This window comes from Dermacentor silvarum, chromosome 4, assembly GCF_013339745.2.
Source record: "Dermacentor silvarum isolate Dsil-2018 chromosome 4, BIME_Dsil_1.4, whole genome shotgun sequence".
In the NCBI taxonomy this organism is placed as follows: domain Eukaryota; kingdom Metazoa; phylum Arthropoda; class Arachnida; order Ixodida; family Ixodidae; genus Dermacentor; species Dermacentor silvarum.
In genome coordinates, this window is record NC_051157.2 from 84,295,601 (window position 1) to 84,313,169 (window position 17,569).

At 44.4% G+C, this 17,569-nt stretch overlaps 1 protein-coding gene across 1 annotated transcript in view; it reads right to left on the reverse strand.

The window, feature by feature from the left end:
* Positions 1–10,863, reverse strand: part of LOC119450338 (putative fatty acyl-CoA reductase CG5065) — a 39,793-nt gene extending 28,930 nt beyond the window's left edge. The window contains exons 1-2 of the mRNA XM_037713768.2: positions 10,300–10,863; positions 670–827 (exon numbers count right to left, since the gene is read on the reverse strand). Coding sequence (XP_037569696.1) covers positions 670–827; positions 10,300–10,408 — 267 coding nt within the window. The 5' untranslated portion in view covers positions 10,409–10,863. The remainder of the gene's footprint in view (positions 1–669; positions 828–10,299) is intronic.
* Between the last annotated feature and the right edge of the window lie 6,706 nt (positions 10,864–17,569).

Genomic DNA, 17,569 nt, shown 5'->3' on the forward strand with positions numbered 1-17,569 from the left:
TGGCCGATGTGGACACGTTTGATGGAAGGTTAACTGGAGCGTGAATGAAAAGAAGAAGGGAGATTTATTAAATGACAACTCGAGTTGAAGTTGTGTCCGCTTGTAAAGCGTGCGTGTGGATGGAAGCAGAAAATGGCTCTAAACATAGAATAGCGTGAAGCATTATCCAGGGTGTCTGTGAAAGCTTTAAAGAAGTGCAAATGTCACATACAAATTTATTTTTTATTTTTCCGTCAGACCATCACAAGAGCTCGTAGTTACACTATGCTGGTAGTCGACATGAGGCACTGCAAGTACCCCGACTGTACGACATATGACTGGGCTGCTAAGGTAGCACAGAGGGGGGCACTAAATGTGGCGGTGGTTACTAAACTGGCTGACCCAGAGAGCTAATCATGCGCTGATTTGGGGCTTCTTTTCTATAGCTACCTGCCTGCTGTGAAGGAGAACTTAAAAAAAAATCAACAGCAGGTAAGAGAATTGCATGCGCTAAAGGGATCTTAGGGGCACCTCAAGAAATACTGTCAGTGCTACAACGTCATCGCAGAATCCAGACTCTGCGTGGCTTTCATTTGTACACACGGTCAACACCGTACGCTAACGTGCTCCAGTATTTCCGGAACTCCCGAATCAACCTAAGCGTGATAAACGCAAGGAGCTAAAGCTCACCTTTCCGATAAACCCTGTCCCTCCTGTGATGAGCACCTCCCGATCCTTGTAGAACTGCGCTACCTGGGAGCCATCGTTATCTCCGTGGACTCCCATCGGTGTTGGACTCTGCTGTTCAAGGTAGGCTTCGGGTGGCATGGCGGATGCTTCTCGGCACACTGAGATCACACAAAGAACAACAATGAGGAGGAAAAATAACGGTTTTCAGCTGCAAGGACAAGGCTCAGTTACTTGCGAAGCGATTAAGTCCACGGTATGGTTGCCTGTCGGTGTTGGCTGACATTAACCTTTCGTTAATCGCTCTTTTTTATTACACGGGAAACAATTCACATTAAATCGTGCCGCTCGTATTGCCTCTATTATCGCTTACAGTCATTTCCGAAGCTGAGCTCGGGTGCAGGAAAATAACTATAGGCGTCGCGCATGCCTCGTGTGGAGATCGAGTGGCCGCGAACTTCCTGTAGAGTGCATATATGTGATAGTGCAGCTTGCTCGGTTTATCGTTGTGGAACGTTTTATATGCCTTTATTTTCTTGTAAATCCAGTTATTAAGGGCGAGCATAAACCCCAGCAGGTCACCAATGCAAGGAAAAGCGTGTCGCCAGTTTGCTAGTTATAAGCACGAAGCGAACGCATTATGTACCTTTAGAAAGTTTCCTGTCATAGAGACAGGAAATGATTTGGGTGCCCTGTCATTACAGTTCTCACGCAAAATACAGTAGTCACTAAATACATCACTGAGCTCATTCGCGCATTGAATGCCGCAGAATTGGCTGTCATTTTTTTTGCAAACTCGTATACAACTGGAACGGCGCCGTCACCTCTGGGTGACATCACGTTTTATAGCTTGTCAAGACATCAGTGGAGGCGAGTTCGGGACTTCTTTCTCAGCACTTAGCAGGACGCGGAGTGCAGCAAGTGCAAGTATTTCCGTTGCTGAATATGTACACTCGAACGCCGTTATAACGTAGTGCTTGGGGCCTCAGAAATTGTTCGTAATACGAGTTACTTCGTTGTAAAGGTCACTCACCGCATCGCTCACACTATAGAAAAGGCTACGCATGATTAACAAGAAATAACTTTTATTTAAAATTAATTGAAAAGCTACCTAGTGATAAAGTCGCCAATTTTTTTGTCCACACATTATCTGCCAGATTGTGCGATTAATTAATTAAATTATGGGGTTTTACGTACCAAAACCACGAAATGATTATGAGGCACGCCGTAGTGGGGGACTCCGGAAACTTGGACCACCTGGGGTTCTTTAACGTGCACCTAAATCTAAGTACAGATTGTGCGACTGCAGTCAACCTTATCGCGCCGACGTTCACACTAGGCAATTGTTTTAGATTTTTTTTATTTTGCAAAAGCTCTACTTGATCCACACACATTTAACTTCGCACGCAGATTTGCCATAGTGGTCTGCACCACTATAGCAAATCTATGGCGCCACTATAGGTTTTGTTAAGTTTGATCTCGGTGGCATTTGTAGTGCTCCCGCGGCTGCGTGCAAAATTTTGCGACCCTCCTAAAAGTCCCTCATGTATTCTCGGGAGCTCTTGATTACGTAAGTTAGTGTAAAGGGCGTGATAAACTAAAGCACTTTAAATTTTGCCTACACATGACCCATAACTTGTTCCTTATTTTTGATAAATGTAAACCTTGTGTTATAGTTGCTTCGGGACCTTGGGAAACATAGCGTAATTGGTCACATAACGCTTTCGAGCACATGTTAAAGGAAATTTTTACAAAAGTTGTATTTATTCCACAGGCATTTCACATCACATTATTTTGGCATATATTTCCCAACATGTTTGCTAAATTTGATATGGTGGCGCTTGTCAGGCGTATCCACTTGGAATGAATTTCCAGAATGACACCAGTGTGGAGATATGCTCCTTCAAGCTCGCCGTAAAAATGCACTGCTGTTCCACTTAATTTTACAGCGTAAGCTGTTATGGGCTCAATCTAATAGCCGTTTCGGTTTGCGTTGTTGTCCGCCGCCGCCACCGCGTAACCACTATCGCCCGAAATGCGAAAAAAAGTACCCGGTCTCCGCCGGGATCCAACCCAGGTCCGCTGCGTGGGAGTCGGATACTTTACCACTGAGCCACGCAAGCGCTTGCTATCAGCGTCAGAAAAAGGCCCTATAAACGCGCCCTACGCAGGCGCGCAGGCCCAGACGACCCGAGCCTCGGCCAGTATGGTGGGGCCATCTAGTTAAGGCGCATGCAAAAGCCACATGCACAGGCGCAGACGACGAGATGCGATTCAGACGAGGCGCGCAATAAACGCGATCCCGATGTGAGATCTGCGCCACGTATTCTCGGTACCTCTTCGGTACACGTTATGGCGTCTCCTCGCAAGGTACGAACCGCTGCTGAAGAAGCGAATCGTAGAGCTATGTGCGCGGCTACAACCAAGCATCATCGGGCTCAGCAGACTGCTGTGCAGAGAGCATTACAAACCGCAGCTCGCCGTCGACGCCGGGCGGACAGTGTAGATCGCTCTCGTCAAAACAAGGCAAAGAGACTTTGCCGCGAAGACCCTGTTGTGCGTGGTGCCGAAATGGCATTTCTTAAGCCGCTCGCTCCACCAGCTTACGCTGTGACTGTGCTGCGTGTGCCGCGCAGGCCTGTGATTTTTTTTACCAAAATGCTGTTTATACATTGAACCGCAAAGTAACTGGAACGTCCACGTATTTCGTCCCACACTTTGGAAAATAATATCTCGGAACTGTTGTCATCCTGGAAATTCATTTCAAGTGAAAGCGTCTTGCGAACTCACCGGCTACGATTCGCAAATTGCAATATGTGTAGTAAAATAATTAACTAAGAAGTTAATTAGTGAATTTTTGTTACTTAGTTGAATATGCGTTTCGATTTCTCATGCTGCTAATGTCCGCCTCTTCGATGCTACTAATGTCCGCCTGCACGCTTTCCGTGCAGGTGCTGCTGGAACACCGCCCCCATCGCTCGTCGGCCCATAAAGCGGTGAAGGCACTTTTGTGCTTCTTGAGGACGACGGGCTTGTGTCAACGTCTGTGACTATTAGTGAACTTACACACGCGTCAGCGAACTAACCGCTCATTTCCCTTCTTTCCTTCCCTCCTCTCTCTCCCTGTCATCTTTGTGTTCCCTCTTCCCATTCCCCCGGTGTAGGGTAGCCAACCGGACCTTATTCTGGTTAACCTCCCTGCCTTCTGCCTTCTGACTTTCTCTTGCTTCCTTCCTTCGAATAACCCAGCTAAACGATAAGAACTATGCTACCTGCCACAGGCAATTTATAAAAATTGCCGTAAAGCTTAACTTTGAACACCCGGTATATGACGCGGGTTCGATTCCGCCCAGCAACGGAGAAATTTGAAAGGATTTTTTTTTGTCATTAAAGAGCGGCACAATACCCAGTGGCCCCAAGTTGGTCCGACGGTTGGTTTTGATCCTGGTTCACTCAGCAGAGTAGCCCGATGCTCTCCCCATTAGTCCATGGACTACACAGTGACCCATGCTGGCGGAAGAACGGTTAGAGACACAGCTACCGGAATATGCGTGAAGTATCTTGAGGGAATGTCCGGTAAGGGAATGTATGGCGTCGCTCAGCCGTGGGCCTTCCGAATGCGGCTGAAGCCGTATAGGCAGTGTATATTTTTACGTGTGTTATGTGCGTTCGAACTGAGTTTCTATTGGGCCTGATTTGTACACGCAAACAAGGAGTCACCAGCGATTAAAGGTACGAAAACCTTCTTTTTTTTAGCATTTAATGATGAAAGGTCGTGGAGGATTAGATGGCCCGATTTCCCTTGTAAAAAACAAGGGGAAGAAAAATAAATGAATATAAGAGATGCTTTTAGTGCGGGATTTGACAGGAACGAAGCTAGCAGTGAGCTCGTTAGAAGAAATATTACGAGTTTGTAAAAGTAAGTATGAAAATCGCGACATTTCCCTTTGAATATTTACGAACAAAAAGCTGTGCGCCTGAAGAGATTGCCCGCATTATAGCACGATATCTTCCTTGTAGCAAGTTTATCGCCCAAATTGCTTTCACACAAATAGTTCCGCAAATGTGGCGCTGCAAGATAATGAGCTCACGTGCCTTTCTGGCACCTTGCCGGAGCTGTACGTCGCGTGCCAACTGCTTACATGTTCTGCAGAAGTTTTTTTTTCCTTGTTGTTGCTTGAAGCATCCTGCTTTCTTTTAGAGCTGTGGAGAGTACACGTGCGTCAGGAAATCGCTACCATATGCGTACAGCAAAATATGGGCGCGGTATTTTGTTTTATTTTTCTTGCGGGGGTTTTTACAATGTAGGAAGGAGGTTATCGCCCTTTCGCTCGTTGCAGCCACCCGACAATATTTTTCATTATAGGCGAGTTAAACGACGGGGAAAACTATTAATTGATCAGGAACTCATCATGCGATATAATAAAGATGTTTGCAGGTCCGACGCCTGTGTTGCAATCGTGAGAGCTCGATGCTTTTGAAGCGTTTCCGCGGACGCTGTTGCCTGACGCTGATGGCTGACGTTTTTTTGCTGAATAGCGCTGACATTCTCTTTCGGCCTCTTCGCTTCTTCGGAGGTCTGCCTAGGCATCTCTCGTTGTCTCTGTCTTCCCACCACCACAAGAATGCCCGTAAAGGCTTCCATGTGAGCGCGCTGCTTGGCGTGATTGATGCGTTCATGCTTGAGTAATTTTTACGCCAAGGCTGTTAGTGCGATCAGAAGCGCCCAGAAACGTTATCTTCAAGTTTACACGGTGTTCTGAAAAAAAAATCTCTATCACTCCCGAAGGTTAAATTTTGAAATGCATTTGTCAAAGTGGAGTTAAATTAAAAGTCGCTAAACCCTCGTTTTCGGCCTGTGCAGGGGCGGTGTCAGAAAGGTTTAGGTTACACCATTTTTCTGAAAGGTCTGAAAACGGAAGAAAGTTCATATTTAGAGGAAATGAGGGCCAGTTTATGTATGACGTGTACTGAAATTGTGACGTGTGTACGTTAAATATGTGCTTTTAAAATAAAATTGAATTCTTGTTTCACGATTTTTGTGTGGTATGGGAGGCATGTAATTGCTTTTCTCTGGTCTGCTCGGCAAACTATGCGAGGCACAGCGTTTATATTTTGTTAAAGTAGGAAATGCGCTGTGAGTGACGAGTGATAAATGTTGAATAGGTGTAGGTCAAGTACAACCTTTGCAGAAAGTTACTTATTCAAGCGTTCCAGAGTGTCATACCGCTGTTGTATTTGCAATGTTTCTCAAAGGCCTAAAACAACTGTTCAAGACACCAAATTCGAAGTCAGTGAAATTAATGTAAATGTTTAGTTTAATATAGGTGAAACTTTCATGTTACTGGCTGTATAGTATGTTGTTGGCTGTTGGCTAGTATGGCTGTTGCGGTATGTCTTCAAGATGATAAGGCAGGGAGATATGCACTGGATCATGTAACGGGAAAACGAGAACGGCACATTCATTGACTGGAAAACAGTTAAAAAAACATATTATCTAGCCAGTTCTTCTGGGCGTTGAGGTAAGCAGTCGTTCATATAAAGTGCGCATATTGTCAGCAGATGCAAAAAAAAAAAATGCGGTATCATCCGCCTAAACATGATAGTTATTTTTTTATAATGGGCAATTGTGCTGATAAGAATATGAAATATAGGTACCGGGGAAAGGATTGAGCCTTGCTTTGCTCCTATCGTATGTTTGTATATATATATGTTGAAGAAAAGCTACTTTTATAGCAATAAAATTATCATTTCCTTGCGGAATCACCTCTAAACTCACGCAACTATATATCCAGGAAAACCATATATCAGGAAAACCGACCTATCAATACAATGTGCTCCGCGTTATCGGATGCTTTAGCAATATCTAGAGTCAATGGAGCAGCGTATTGCTTGCCGCGTCATGCGAATAGTATGTGGCTTTCTAAGTATACATGGGGCATTCCAGATTGAGCAACTGGCCAGTGTGATAGGGGCTTGTCAAGAACAATTTATATGCGATGCACGTAATGTCATCCTCGTCCGCCACAGTAGCTCTTGTTCTGGCCTTCGAAACACATGCACAGACGCCACAGGTCTCGGAGCATGTGTGGAGCGGGAAAAAAATTAGCGCAGCTTGCACTAGTGGTGCAAGGCTGAATAAATAGCGTAGCTGGGGGTCGACCAAGTTTTACGAAGTTTTACTAAGTTTTTGCTATGTATTACTATGTTATGCCAAGATTTTACCGAGTTTTGCTATTTATTGCTGTTATGCTAAGATTTTACCGAGTTTTGCTATGTAATGCTATGTTATGCCAAGATTTCTTTAGCCGGCGCAAACGATGTGCTCGGCGCAGAGACACTAGGCAATGTGCTGCCGTTGCGGCATCACGGAGCTTTATACGAAGGCCGCGCGCAGTGACAACATGGCTTTATTTTTCTCGCCTACACGGCTGTGGAAGCTTTGCGATGAACGGGAAGTGGCGGTGCAGCGTGGCGCGGCCGGGCGCCGTCATGCCAGGTGGTTGCTAGGCGACGCATAGTGACGTCAGAGCTAGGCGCAGCGCGGCGCGGCTAGGAAAAGCGATGCGGAAGTGGGAGCGGTGACGTCACGACACCTGTGCGAACCTCCGCAAAGCCAAGCGCAGCTGTGCCAAGTGGTTGCTAGGCAACGCAGTGATGTCATAGCTCGGCGGAGTTTCTGCGAATGATTTGTAGCCGAACTTCGAGCTTAAACAGCTACGATGTTAAAACTTGGAGTATATATTGCTGTGCGCTGCTGTTCTGGGGAATTTTATAAATCCTTTAAATTTATATTAAGCCCTGTTTTGCTTAATATATTTACTGCTAGTTTTGATGAAGATTGCCTACCACAATCTTTTACTAAAAGTCATATTATCTTAATCCCTAAAAGTAGTGAGGAAGAAAAATTGCGGTTTGTAGAATGCTATAGACCCATTACACTGACGAATGTAGACTACAAATTTATGCAAAAGCCTTATCTAATCGACTCCACTATGCAATGGAATTACTTATTGGACCTCACCAGATTTGCGGATTAAAAGGCCGTTCCATACAAACAAATTTGCATCTAGTCCGAACAGCTCTTCAGTACTGCTCGTCCCACTGTGATCATTTTGCATTGCTTCAGATCGATTTAGCAAAAGCATTTGACCGAGTGAACCAAACGTTCCTTTTCAAACTTTTAGAACACGCCAATCTTGGATCCGTTGTTTACAACGGTGTTCGCATGTGCTACACTAACTGTTCTACCAATATAATTGTTAATGGAAATCTGTCCGAGCCGGTGTCTATTCTTTCCTCTGTAGAACAGGGTTGTCCGTTATCACCACTTCTATTTGCCCTATATTTAGAGCCCTTGTGTATAAGCAATCTAAAATGCAGTGACATTCATGGCTTTAACATTTTGGGCAATGAACTCAAAGTATTGGCTTACGCAGATGATCTTGCCTTTTTCTGCTCAGACAAACCGAGCATTGACAAGGTGCTATCATTGACTGAAAAATTTGGTATGGCTTCTAGTGCCCAGATAAATTGGTCAAAAAGCTCAGGTCTTTGGTTTGGCTTATGGGGATGTACGCCGACCCAATATGCTGGTATAGAATAGACAACCGTGCCACCTAAATACCTTGGTGTACCTTTTGATGCACATAAGCGTAGTGCACATTACTGGCGGGAACGTGTACCGGCACTTCAACGCCATGCGGATACCTTTACGCCACACCGCCTTTCTATATTTGGTAGGGCGGCAGCTTGTAACTTGTTCCTGGCTACAAAAATATTTTATGTACTGCAAATACTTCATTGTGCCCGGACTTATATTCAACGATTTCATAGAATATTTGCTACTTTTGTGTGGTCCTCCACCTTTGAGCCTATGAGACGAGATAATATCTTTAGACCCGTATGTGCTGGCGGACTTGGCCTAGTGCATCTATATGTGCGACAGATTGTTTGGCGTGTCTTCTTTTTTCGAGATACTTCACACCAGATACTACCATCATTCATACAAGTGAACTTATTCAATGCATTACCCAATCTGGTAGTTTCATCCCAATATTCTGAAAGACCTGGTTTGTGGAGTTTTATGTATGAAGTATATTTCGCTGTGCAGTTCCTCATGGTTCGATTTTCTACTGAGTATCTCTACACAGTGTCCAGAAAACAACTATACAAAGATTTGATATCAATGATTTTCCCACCTCCACTTTACCGTTCTACATTCTCCAGTTTCCCAGGGAAAGACGTACTTAAACGAGTCCGCAAGATGCCTTTATCCCCATGTACAAAAACGTTTTTCTTTAAGTTACACAGTGAAACATTACCTGTGAAAACTTGGTTGCACAAAAAAGGAATTTTTGTATCCACTGTGAACTGTCACCTTTGTGATGTACCTGAGACTATAGAGTATTGCTTCATAAGTTGTAAAGACGCAATATTGTTTTGGGATGTGCTCCAAAGAACTCTCAAGAAAGACTTCATTTTGAATCACCATACCATCCGATACTTGATTGCACCCCACGGAGAAGACGTGCCTTTTGATATGTTTTTCTTAATTGGACTACACAGCTTATGGAAGACGCGCATGTTAGACAGAAACGCTGAACCTGTTGTTTCGGCGAAATTTCACTACGCTCAAATGATTGGTCACTTGAAGGACATGTATGACTTGACAGAGTTTCAACCGGACTGGTACCATCTCTTGTTACGTTGCTTGTCGTTGCCACCTTTTTAGGATCAAAGTTACTTGCCACGCGTTTAAGAACAAAGCTACTTGTAGTTTTGTGCGTGCAGGGTGTACTTAACGAGATTTTAGGCCATTTCTAGGCCATGAGTATGAGATGTGTTGGCTGGTGCTTGCACGTTTTCCGCAGATAGTATTTCTCACGCATATACTTGATGCAATAAATACCATGTAAAAAAAAATTGAGCGATGGCGCAGTGGTTAGCGCGCCCGACTTTCGAATTAACATTGCTGCAGTGGGATGGGTTCGTGTTCTAGTGGTGGCGGCTGTGAACACGTTTCCTTTTCCTTCTACCTATTGCGATCGTTAAGCTGGGGATGACGAGGTGGCCTGACGACGACAAAAACACGTCGACGACGTCGTTGTTCGCGTAACTGATTTGACGGACAGACGCACAAGGCGACCCAGTTTTAAACGCTTAGCTATTGTAGCAATCAAACACGAACGGATCGAGCAATACCATCCTACAATAAAAAAGATATCGCTGGACTTGTCAGGCCCGTGCTAAATAAGGAGGTCAGAGTTATTAGTTCTTCGACATTGTCAACTTTCAAAGCGATATAAAACTGTGGACGAATGCGAACGAACTTATCTCCGTAGCTTTGAAGCAAACTACAAAATTGCTTAACGACATATTTTAGCGCAAAGGCACAATTACAAAGAGACACAGACACACGTCACTTCCTTGTCTCTTCTTTGTAACTGTGCCCTCGCGCTACTATATGTCTTTAGGAAAACACCAACTTGTCCAACAACAAGTCATTCTGCTACAAAATTGCTGTCGGTACCTCATCAAGGAGCAGGGGTAAACACGACGTACTTTGTGCAAACCACATGGCGCGTAACAACACACCTGTCACATATTTCTCGTCACCTAAGTAATACATACCTTTCTCAGGCGAAATCTCAACGCAGGGTAGAGCTGTCGTGCAAAGAACAGAAGACGCCGCACCTGCAACCTCTACACAGGCAACGGACGCTTTTCGGGCAGAGGCCATGCAGATTTCTCCAACTGCGGTGTAACCGTCCGCGTCGCTGTAAATATTCCTCGGTAGTCGTTTTCTTACGTGTCTGGCGCCGTTCTTTACATTTTAGTTGCTATTTTCCACGTCGTGATCATCATCGCAGCGGTACTTTCTCGCTCTCTGGTAAGCCCCACGGACCTTGAAAGAAGCAAGGTTGCTTCTTTGTACCCACAAGAAATTTGCCGCTTAGCTTGTACCGTGCTGGGCAGCTCGAATCCCGACTCGACCACTAGTGCCGAGCTTTTCTCAGAATTGTTGGCCGATCACCCGTGGGGAGTGACGTTAGTACTGCGAGCGTAGCCCCGCCTGTTAGAATTTAATTCGCAAAAGCGAGCATGATCAACAGCCGCGGTGAACCGATAACGGTTACGTCATATTCTGAGCGCATTTCATCGTCACTCGGCCTGTTCTATATGTCCTTCAACCTGCATAAACACCTAATATACGTAGCCAGCGTTGTCCTGTGCGTTTATTTTTCTTATGCTCGCGTCTGCAATTGCTGGAACGCCCCCATACTGTCATCGAATTTGCAATACTTCGTCTCGTTAGCTCTTTCTTTCTTTCTTTCTTTCTTTCTTTCTTTCTTTCTTTCTTTCTTTCTTTCTTTCTTTCTTTCTTTCTTTCTTTCTTTCTTTCTTTCTTTCTTTCTTTCTTTTCTTTCTTAGTAGTGCATAAGGTTATTCTTTCTTTCTTTCTTTCTTTCTTTCTTTCTTTCTTTCTTTCTTTCTTTCTTTCTTTCTTTCTTTCTTTCTTTCTTTCTTTTTCTTTCTTCTACCATCCAGCTTGTTGGCGGCCTGGTGGTTTCTGCGAATCGCTTTCTTATTATTGATAATGTATTGCATCGCCTTGTACATGTGTCCCGGCCATGCTTCTGTAATGACGTTACGCGGTCGTGCGCAGCATACTTACCCCTTTTCGTTTTTTCGATTGCGAAATCCCGGACATCAGAGTTTTCTGACGTACGACCACAGGGAACCGAATCGGCCAAAATTTCTATGCGGAAATGACATGGCTGTGTTCAAACGGGTTTTCCGCATGTGCTGTAGAGAAGCATTATCGGAAGAGAGATAAATCGTTAGAGTTTGAACGGAACAGAAAGGGAGAATTAGGCTTAATAATTTATTAGCAGTAATATGCGCAGTCTATACGTTCTGCCCGTTCTCCTGAAGTATAGCAGGTGCCAGGCACAGAAAAGTGTAGAAGAGGAGACAAGTCAATAGAAATTGGTTGTAAAAAACAAACAAGATCATTGGGGTGACACGAGCGACTTGCAGGAAATATACATATAACGCGTGTCCAGCTAACGTCAGCTAACCTGCTCAACGAAAAAAAGAATATTAAAAGAACATGGCGTAAGATGATACCTTAAGACCTACGGTGTTTTGTTGTGTCGTCCAAAGTATGATGACTAAACACCGTAGGTCTTACGATCGTATCTTGCACCATGTTTTTTTTAGTCTTTGTTTGAACAGCTTGGCTTAGCCGTGACAAACTAATTACAGAAAACCTCTATTATGGAGCAGCCAGCACTATGATGACAACAACTCTACCTATAGATTAATTATATCATTAGTGAAAGGTTATTATTGAAAAAGAAAGAGAAAAGAAAAAAAGAAAGAAAAAAAGGTTAAAAACATGACAGAAACAGAAATGCTTAAATAGTTTCCTTATATTCCTGGGAGCACCATAAGCGACATATATTTCGTATTTGTAGGGAATCGGGTGAATCCTTGTTTTTTCGGTTTTTCTATGCGTTATATCATCTTCTCTCGGTATTCTCGATCAAATAAAGCGACACCTTGTTTAAGTATCGTGAATATAAGGATTAGTTAATCGGTAATGCGTACAAAAAAGGTAAATGTGTGGTTTAATTGCGTCCGTAATATAACGCAACATGCTAATAATTGATGTACGTAAAATTGAATGCCTTAGCACACAGCACTCTGGAAATTCATTTCGCACAATGAATTACAGCTGTTCATAATTTGTTCCATATCGATGTCTCCCTACATCGCAACCCTGCTTTTTGCTGCAATGTGTGACACAACCTACCTCTGCCTGCGCATGCGAAAAGATCCGGCTCTGCAACTGAATCTGTGTATTATCTGTAGACGATCTGTCGCGTCGCAATGTTACCTGCACGCAGAGATCTACTTTAGTTTTAACCACAGTGCGTTGCTTGGAGGTAAAAAGACTGCATAATCTCACTGCATTAGCGTCTAACATACTGTTCGCATACTGTTCACTTTTACTAAACGATACAGTACCAGAAGTTCTGAGTAACCCCTGCTACAGATATACGACGAGCCGCGGACGTACGTCACCGGCATAATTACGAGGCCGAACACGTCGTTTTGGCGCGCCGTATTATGCCTCCTGCCTGGGCCGGTGAAACCGGTACAACGCCTGCAACCTTCACGCTCATTAAATTGGCCTCGGTTCATGCGATCATGCCATAAAGCTTATGCGCAGCACGTGATTCAGAATTTAAGTCGAAGGCAATTTCCAATTCTCGAGTGCGTACCTTGTGAGAATGTTCGCTTAAATGTATCAGGGACGTAATACGCCCAGTCTAGATGGCACTGGTTATAGAGAAGTTCCTTCCACGCAATTATTCAACGTCTAAAACCTCGCTGACAATCGGAATTCCACTATGGATAATATGATCCACCCTTAAAGAAGGATACCACAAACTGAAAAATTTTTTAATGATTGTTTTAGAATTGAACAAATGCTCATCGTCTTAAATCCCTCTCGGTGCCTTGCTGAGAACTTAAAGCTGATTTTAACGCATTTAAAAATTTTGAAGTGCTATCAGAAGTGCGCAGATGACTATCTGAACTAGTCAGTTGGGTAAACAGATGAAAAAAATGCAGGCAGATGATCGCTGTTAGTACTGCAGTCAATAGTGTTCCAGGAGAAGACAGTAGCACTCGAGCTAGCGAACAAAAGATGTAGGGCGGAGCGTGACTGAGCACGGACGAATGTATGTAGGAACGGTTAACGGAAATAACTCTCGTAAGCCATGCCTTGCTGCACTGCAGACGCCGGCAGTAGTATAACGCCGCCATGTTTAAACATCACGCAGTGCGAGGGGCGCAGATGAAGATAAATTTTGAGTTTTTTTCCGGATAAACTCGTCGAACGTGTCTAGTAGCTAGTGCAACGGTTTCTCAAGGAGTGTATAGTTGTCGAGGCAGTATAACGTTGTCGAGCCCTTCGGCACGTATACGGAATCGTTCTGCCTACTCTTCGCTGAGCACCCGTTTTAGCGGCATTTTTAAATTTTCGTTGCACGCCACTGTGATTTTCGACAAGGGGAGCGCACCAACTTCAGACACCGGCACCACTGTTGTATCTGGCCGTCCTTTGGGACAAAGGAGGCCTCACCGACAGACGTGAAGCAGCGGAGTGCTCTTCACGCTTGTAGTTTCTCGCGGCCGGGGAGCGTCACCATCACCAGGGACTGATGGATGAGCAATTAGTCCTCAGGCTGAAGTTGGTCATCGGACTCGTGCGTCGCAAAAACCGCAACGTCGCTCTTGGTGTGTTTCCGTGAAGCACCAGCGCCCGCCCGAACTACGATGAGGCCCGGCGCCGATTATGACGCGCCAACCAGTAGCCCCTTCCGAGACAACAGCCACCGCCCTCCTTAAAAACGGTGGCTTCCGCGAGATGAACGTCACGGAGAGGTGACTAATTCTTGCAAGGGGCCAGTGTCAAGCATTCCCGTGGGAAGCACGTCAACGTTTGGTACCCAGGTTGTCACCCGTTGCCTTGTGTGCAGGGGCGATCAGGCACCATTCCATGGAGGCAGTGCCCGGTGGAACAGGGACACATCATGGGCGGGATATGGCGAACCGGTCGAAGATGGTCATTGGATAAGAAGGACTAAATTGCATTCCCTCGTCGAGTGAAAGAGGGAAACGATAGTGATAAAAAGCAGGACTTGAGTGTTGTGGAGACGCTCGGAGATGTAAACGCTAGAACAAAAAAAATTATGGGGTTTTACGTGCCAAAACCACGATTTGATTATGAGGCACGCCGTAGTGGGGGACTCCGGAAATTTGGACCACCTGGGGTTCTTTAACGTGCACCTAAATCTAAGTACACGGGTGTTTTCGCATTTCGCCCCCATCGAAATGCGGCCGCCGTGGCCGGGATTCGATCCCGCGACCTTAAACGCTAGAACATGCAAATGTGTTAGCATGTAGACGGCTCCAATATCACGGAGCCCTTCGTGTAAAAAGGTGCACATTTGTACATAAAAAAAAACATTTTCCGATCTCCCTGGATATCTCCTTCTCCCGGCAATTGGCACGACACCACCCATGGAACCTTCGTGGCCACTCGGACCCTCGGACTTCGCGACACCACTCTCCACACCCGGTTATCTACTTTCACTGCGCTGGCTCGGCCCCACAGAAACCCCCTCCACTTCAACTTGTTCCTCGGCTCTTGCCATCTAACTAGATAATAAAAGCTTGTCAAGGTAGGCAATGCTATTCGCTTTGAAAGCAAACAAAGGTGACCACCTACAAACGAGGACAGCGCTTGATTCAGCAGTCTGAACAACACTGCGGGTTACGGCCCGATGCTTGCGTCGGTGCTTCCGTAATTTCACGTCAGGATGGGGGAATAGAGTCATAATGGAATAGATTTACGTTATACGGCCCCTAGGGACATTTTCTGCAATTCTGAGCAATTTGTTCCATAGAATATATATTTAACTATCTCAGGGTGTCTTCTGTTGTAGTACATGTAACACCTTTAGTCAGCCACACACTTCACAGCTTTGTTTGCATGTACCCGTAATACCAACATTTCCTGCAGATTTAAACTGGATATTGCATTTCATTCCCTCAGCAGACCGTGAACTTGTGCGTGTAACGCTTTCCTAATGTTTTCGAGTGGCGCAATACGTTTTTACTGCAAGCATAAATGACCCGCCCACTTTCAGCCTATAAAACTGTTATAAGATTAATTTTGCGCTTACATCTGCTCTTTTTTGCTCAAGTTTTACAGCAAAATTGCATTTTATGGTGTAAATTGTTGAATATATCACTTGACAGAACGTGACCAGTCCCATCGAGGCCTGGTAACTTTTCTGAAGGACACTGACTTGGTCTCCCGTTTATAGACATTATTTGTATTTTGTTTTGTTCTGTCTGTGTATCCGTCATTTCGTTATTTCCTCCTTTTCTTTCCTCATAGTTTCATTTCCTCTATTCGCTCCTCTGAAAGAGTAGGCAGGCGTTGTGTCCCTCTCGGTGGCAGTTGTCAGCTTGCTCCCTCCTTATTTCCTTCATGTCCTTCTGTGTGTATGTGTACAAACCAAATAATAATAATAATAATAATAATAATAATAATAATAATAATAATAATAATAATAATAATAATAATAATAATAATAATAATAATAATAATAATAATAATAATAATAATAATAATAATAATAATAATAATAATAATAATAATAATAATAATAATAATGGCACTGTTCTCTGCCTAGTTTATCCGGAAGAAACTCCAAATTTCTCTTCGTCTGCGCCCCTCGCACTGAGTGATGTTTAAAACATGGTGGGGTTATAATAATGCCGCCGTCTGCAGTGCGGCAAGGCATGGCCTACGGGAGTGATTTCCGTTAACCGTTCCTACATACATTCGTCCTGTGCTCAGTCACGCTCCGCCCTACATCTTTTGTTCGCTAGCTCGATTACTACTGTCTCCTCCTGGAACACTATTGACTCCGGTAGTAACAGCGATCATCTGCCTACATTTTTTTCTGGTTACCCAACTGACTAGTTTAGATAGCCATTTGCGCACTTCTGATAGCTCTTCAAAATTTTAAATGCGTTCAAATAAGCTTTAAGTTCTCAGCAAGGCACTGAGAGGGATTTAAGACGATGAGCATTTGTTCAATTCTAAAACAATCATTAAAAAAATCTCAGTTTGTCGTATCGTCATTTAAGGGTAGATCATATTATTCATAGTGGAATTATAATTGTCAGCAAGATTTTAGACGTTGAATAATTGCGTGGAAAGAACTTCTATATAACCAGTGCCATGTAGATTGGGCGTATTACGTCCCTCATACATTTAAGCGAACAGTCTCACAAGGCACGCACTCGAGAATTGGGAAAATGCCTTCGACTTAAATTCTGAATTACGTAATGCGCATAAGGTTTATGGCACGATCGCATGAACCGTGGCCAATTTAATAAACATGTAGGTTGTAGACGTTGTACCGGTTTCACCGGCCCAGGCAGGAGGCATAATACGGCGCGCCAAAACGACGTGTTCGGCCTCGTAATTATGCCGGTGACGTAAGTCCGCGACTCGTCGTACATATGAAAAGAGATGGAGTTTCAGCGAGAATACGGGGAAGGCACCTGGTCACGTTTGAAGCGGTGCTCGTTTCATTTTACCGTCAATACGTCCATGATTATGCACCTGCGCATATTCGACTTGAGCACGCCGTCTTGATTTCGAGAGCGCAGATTTTTCTGCTGCCTCCTCAATCGGTTGACCGCCGCTGGCGCGAGACACCGTCACTTTTCCACACGTCTTGTTTTTTTCTTCGACGGCGCAGTTACGAGTGTTCAACGGAGAAGGGGGAGGCGTATTTTTCTATTCCCGTCGGAGGGCAACGCCCTGGCCCAGTGTACTTTCGTCAAGCTGACGACATAATTCCTGTAGCAGGGGCTACTCAGAACTTTCTGGTAGTCTACCGTTCAGTAAAAGTGGACAATATATATATATATATATATATATATATATATATATATATATATATATATATAGTGTGTCTAAATTCAAGGTACCATAGATGCTAATGCAGTGAGAGTGTGCAGTCTTATTTCCCATTCCCTCCAAGCAACGCACTGTGGTTAAAACTAAAGTAGATCTCTGCGTGCAGGTGACATTGCGACGCGACAGATCGTCTAGATATGATACACAGATTCAGTTGCAGAGCTAGGATTCTTTTCGCATCCGCAGGCAGAGGTAGGTTGCGCCATACATTGCAGCGAAAAAGCAGGATTACGATGTAGGAAGACATCGATATGGAACAAAAGCCGAACAGCTGTAATTCGCTTGTGCGAAATGAATTTCCAGAGTGCTGTGTGCTAAGGC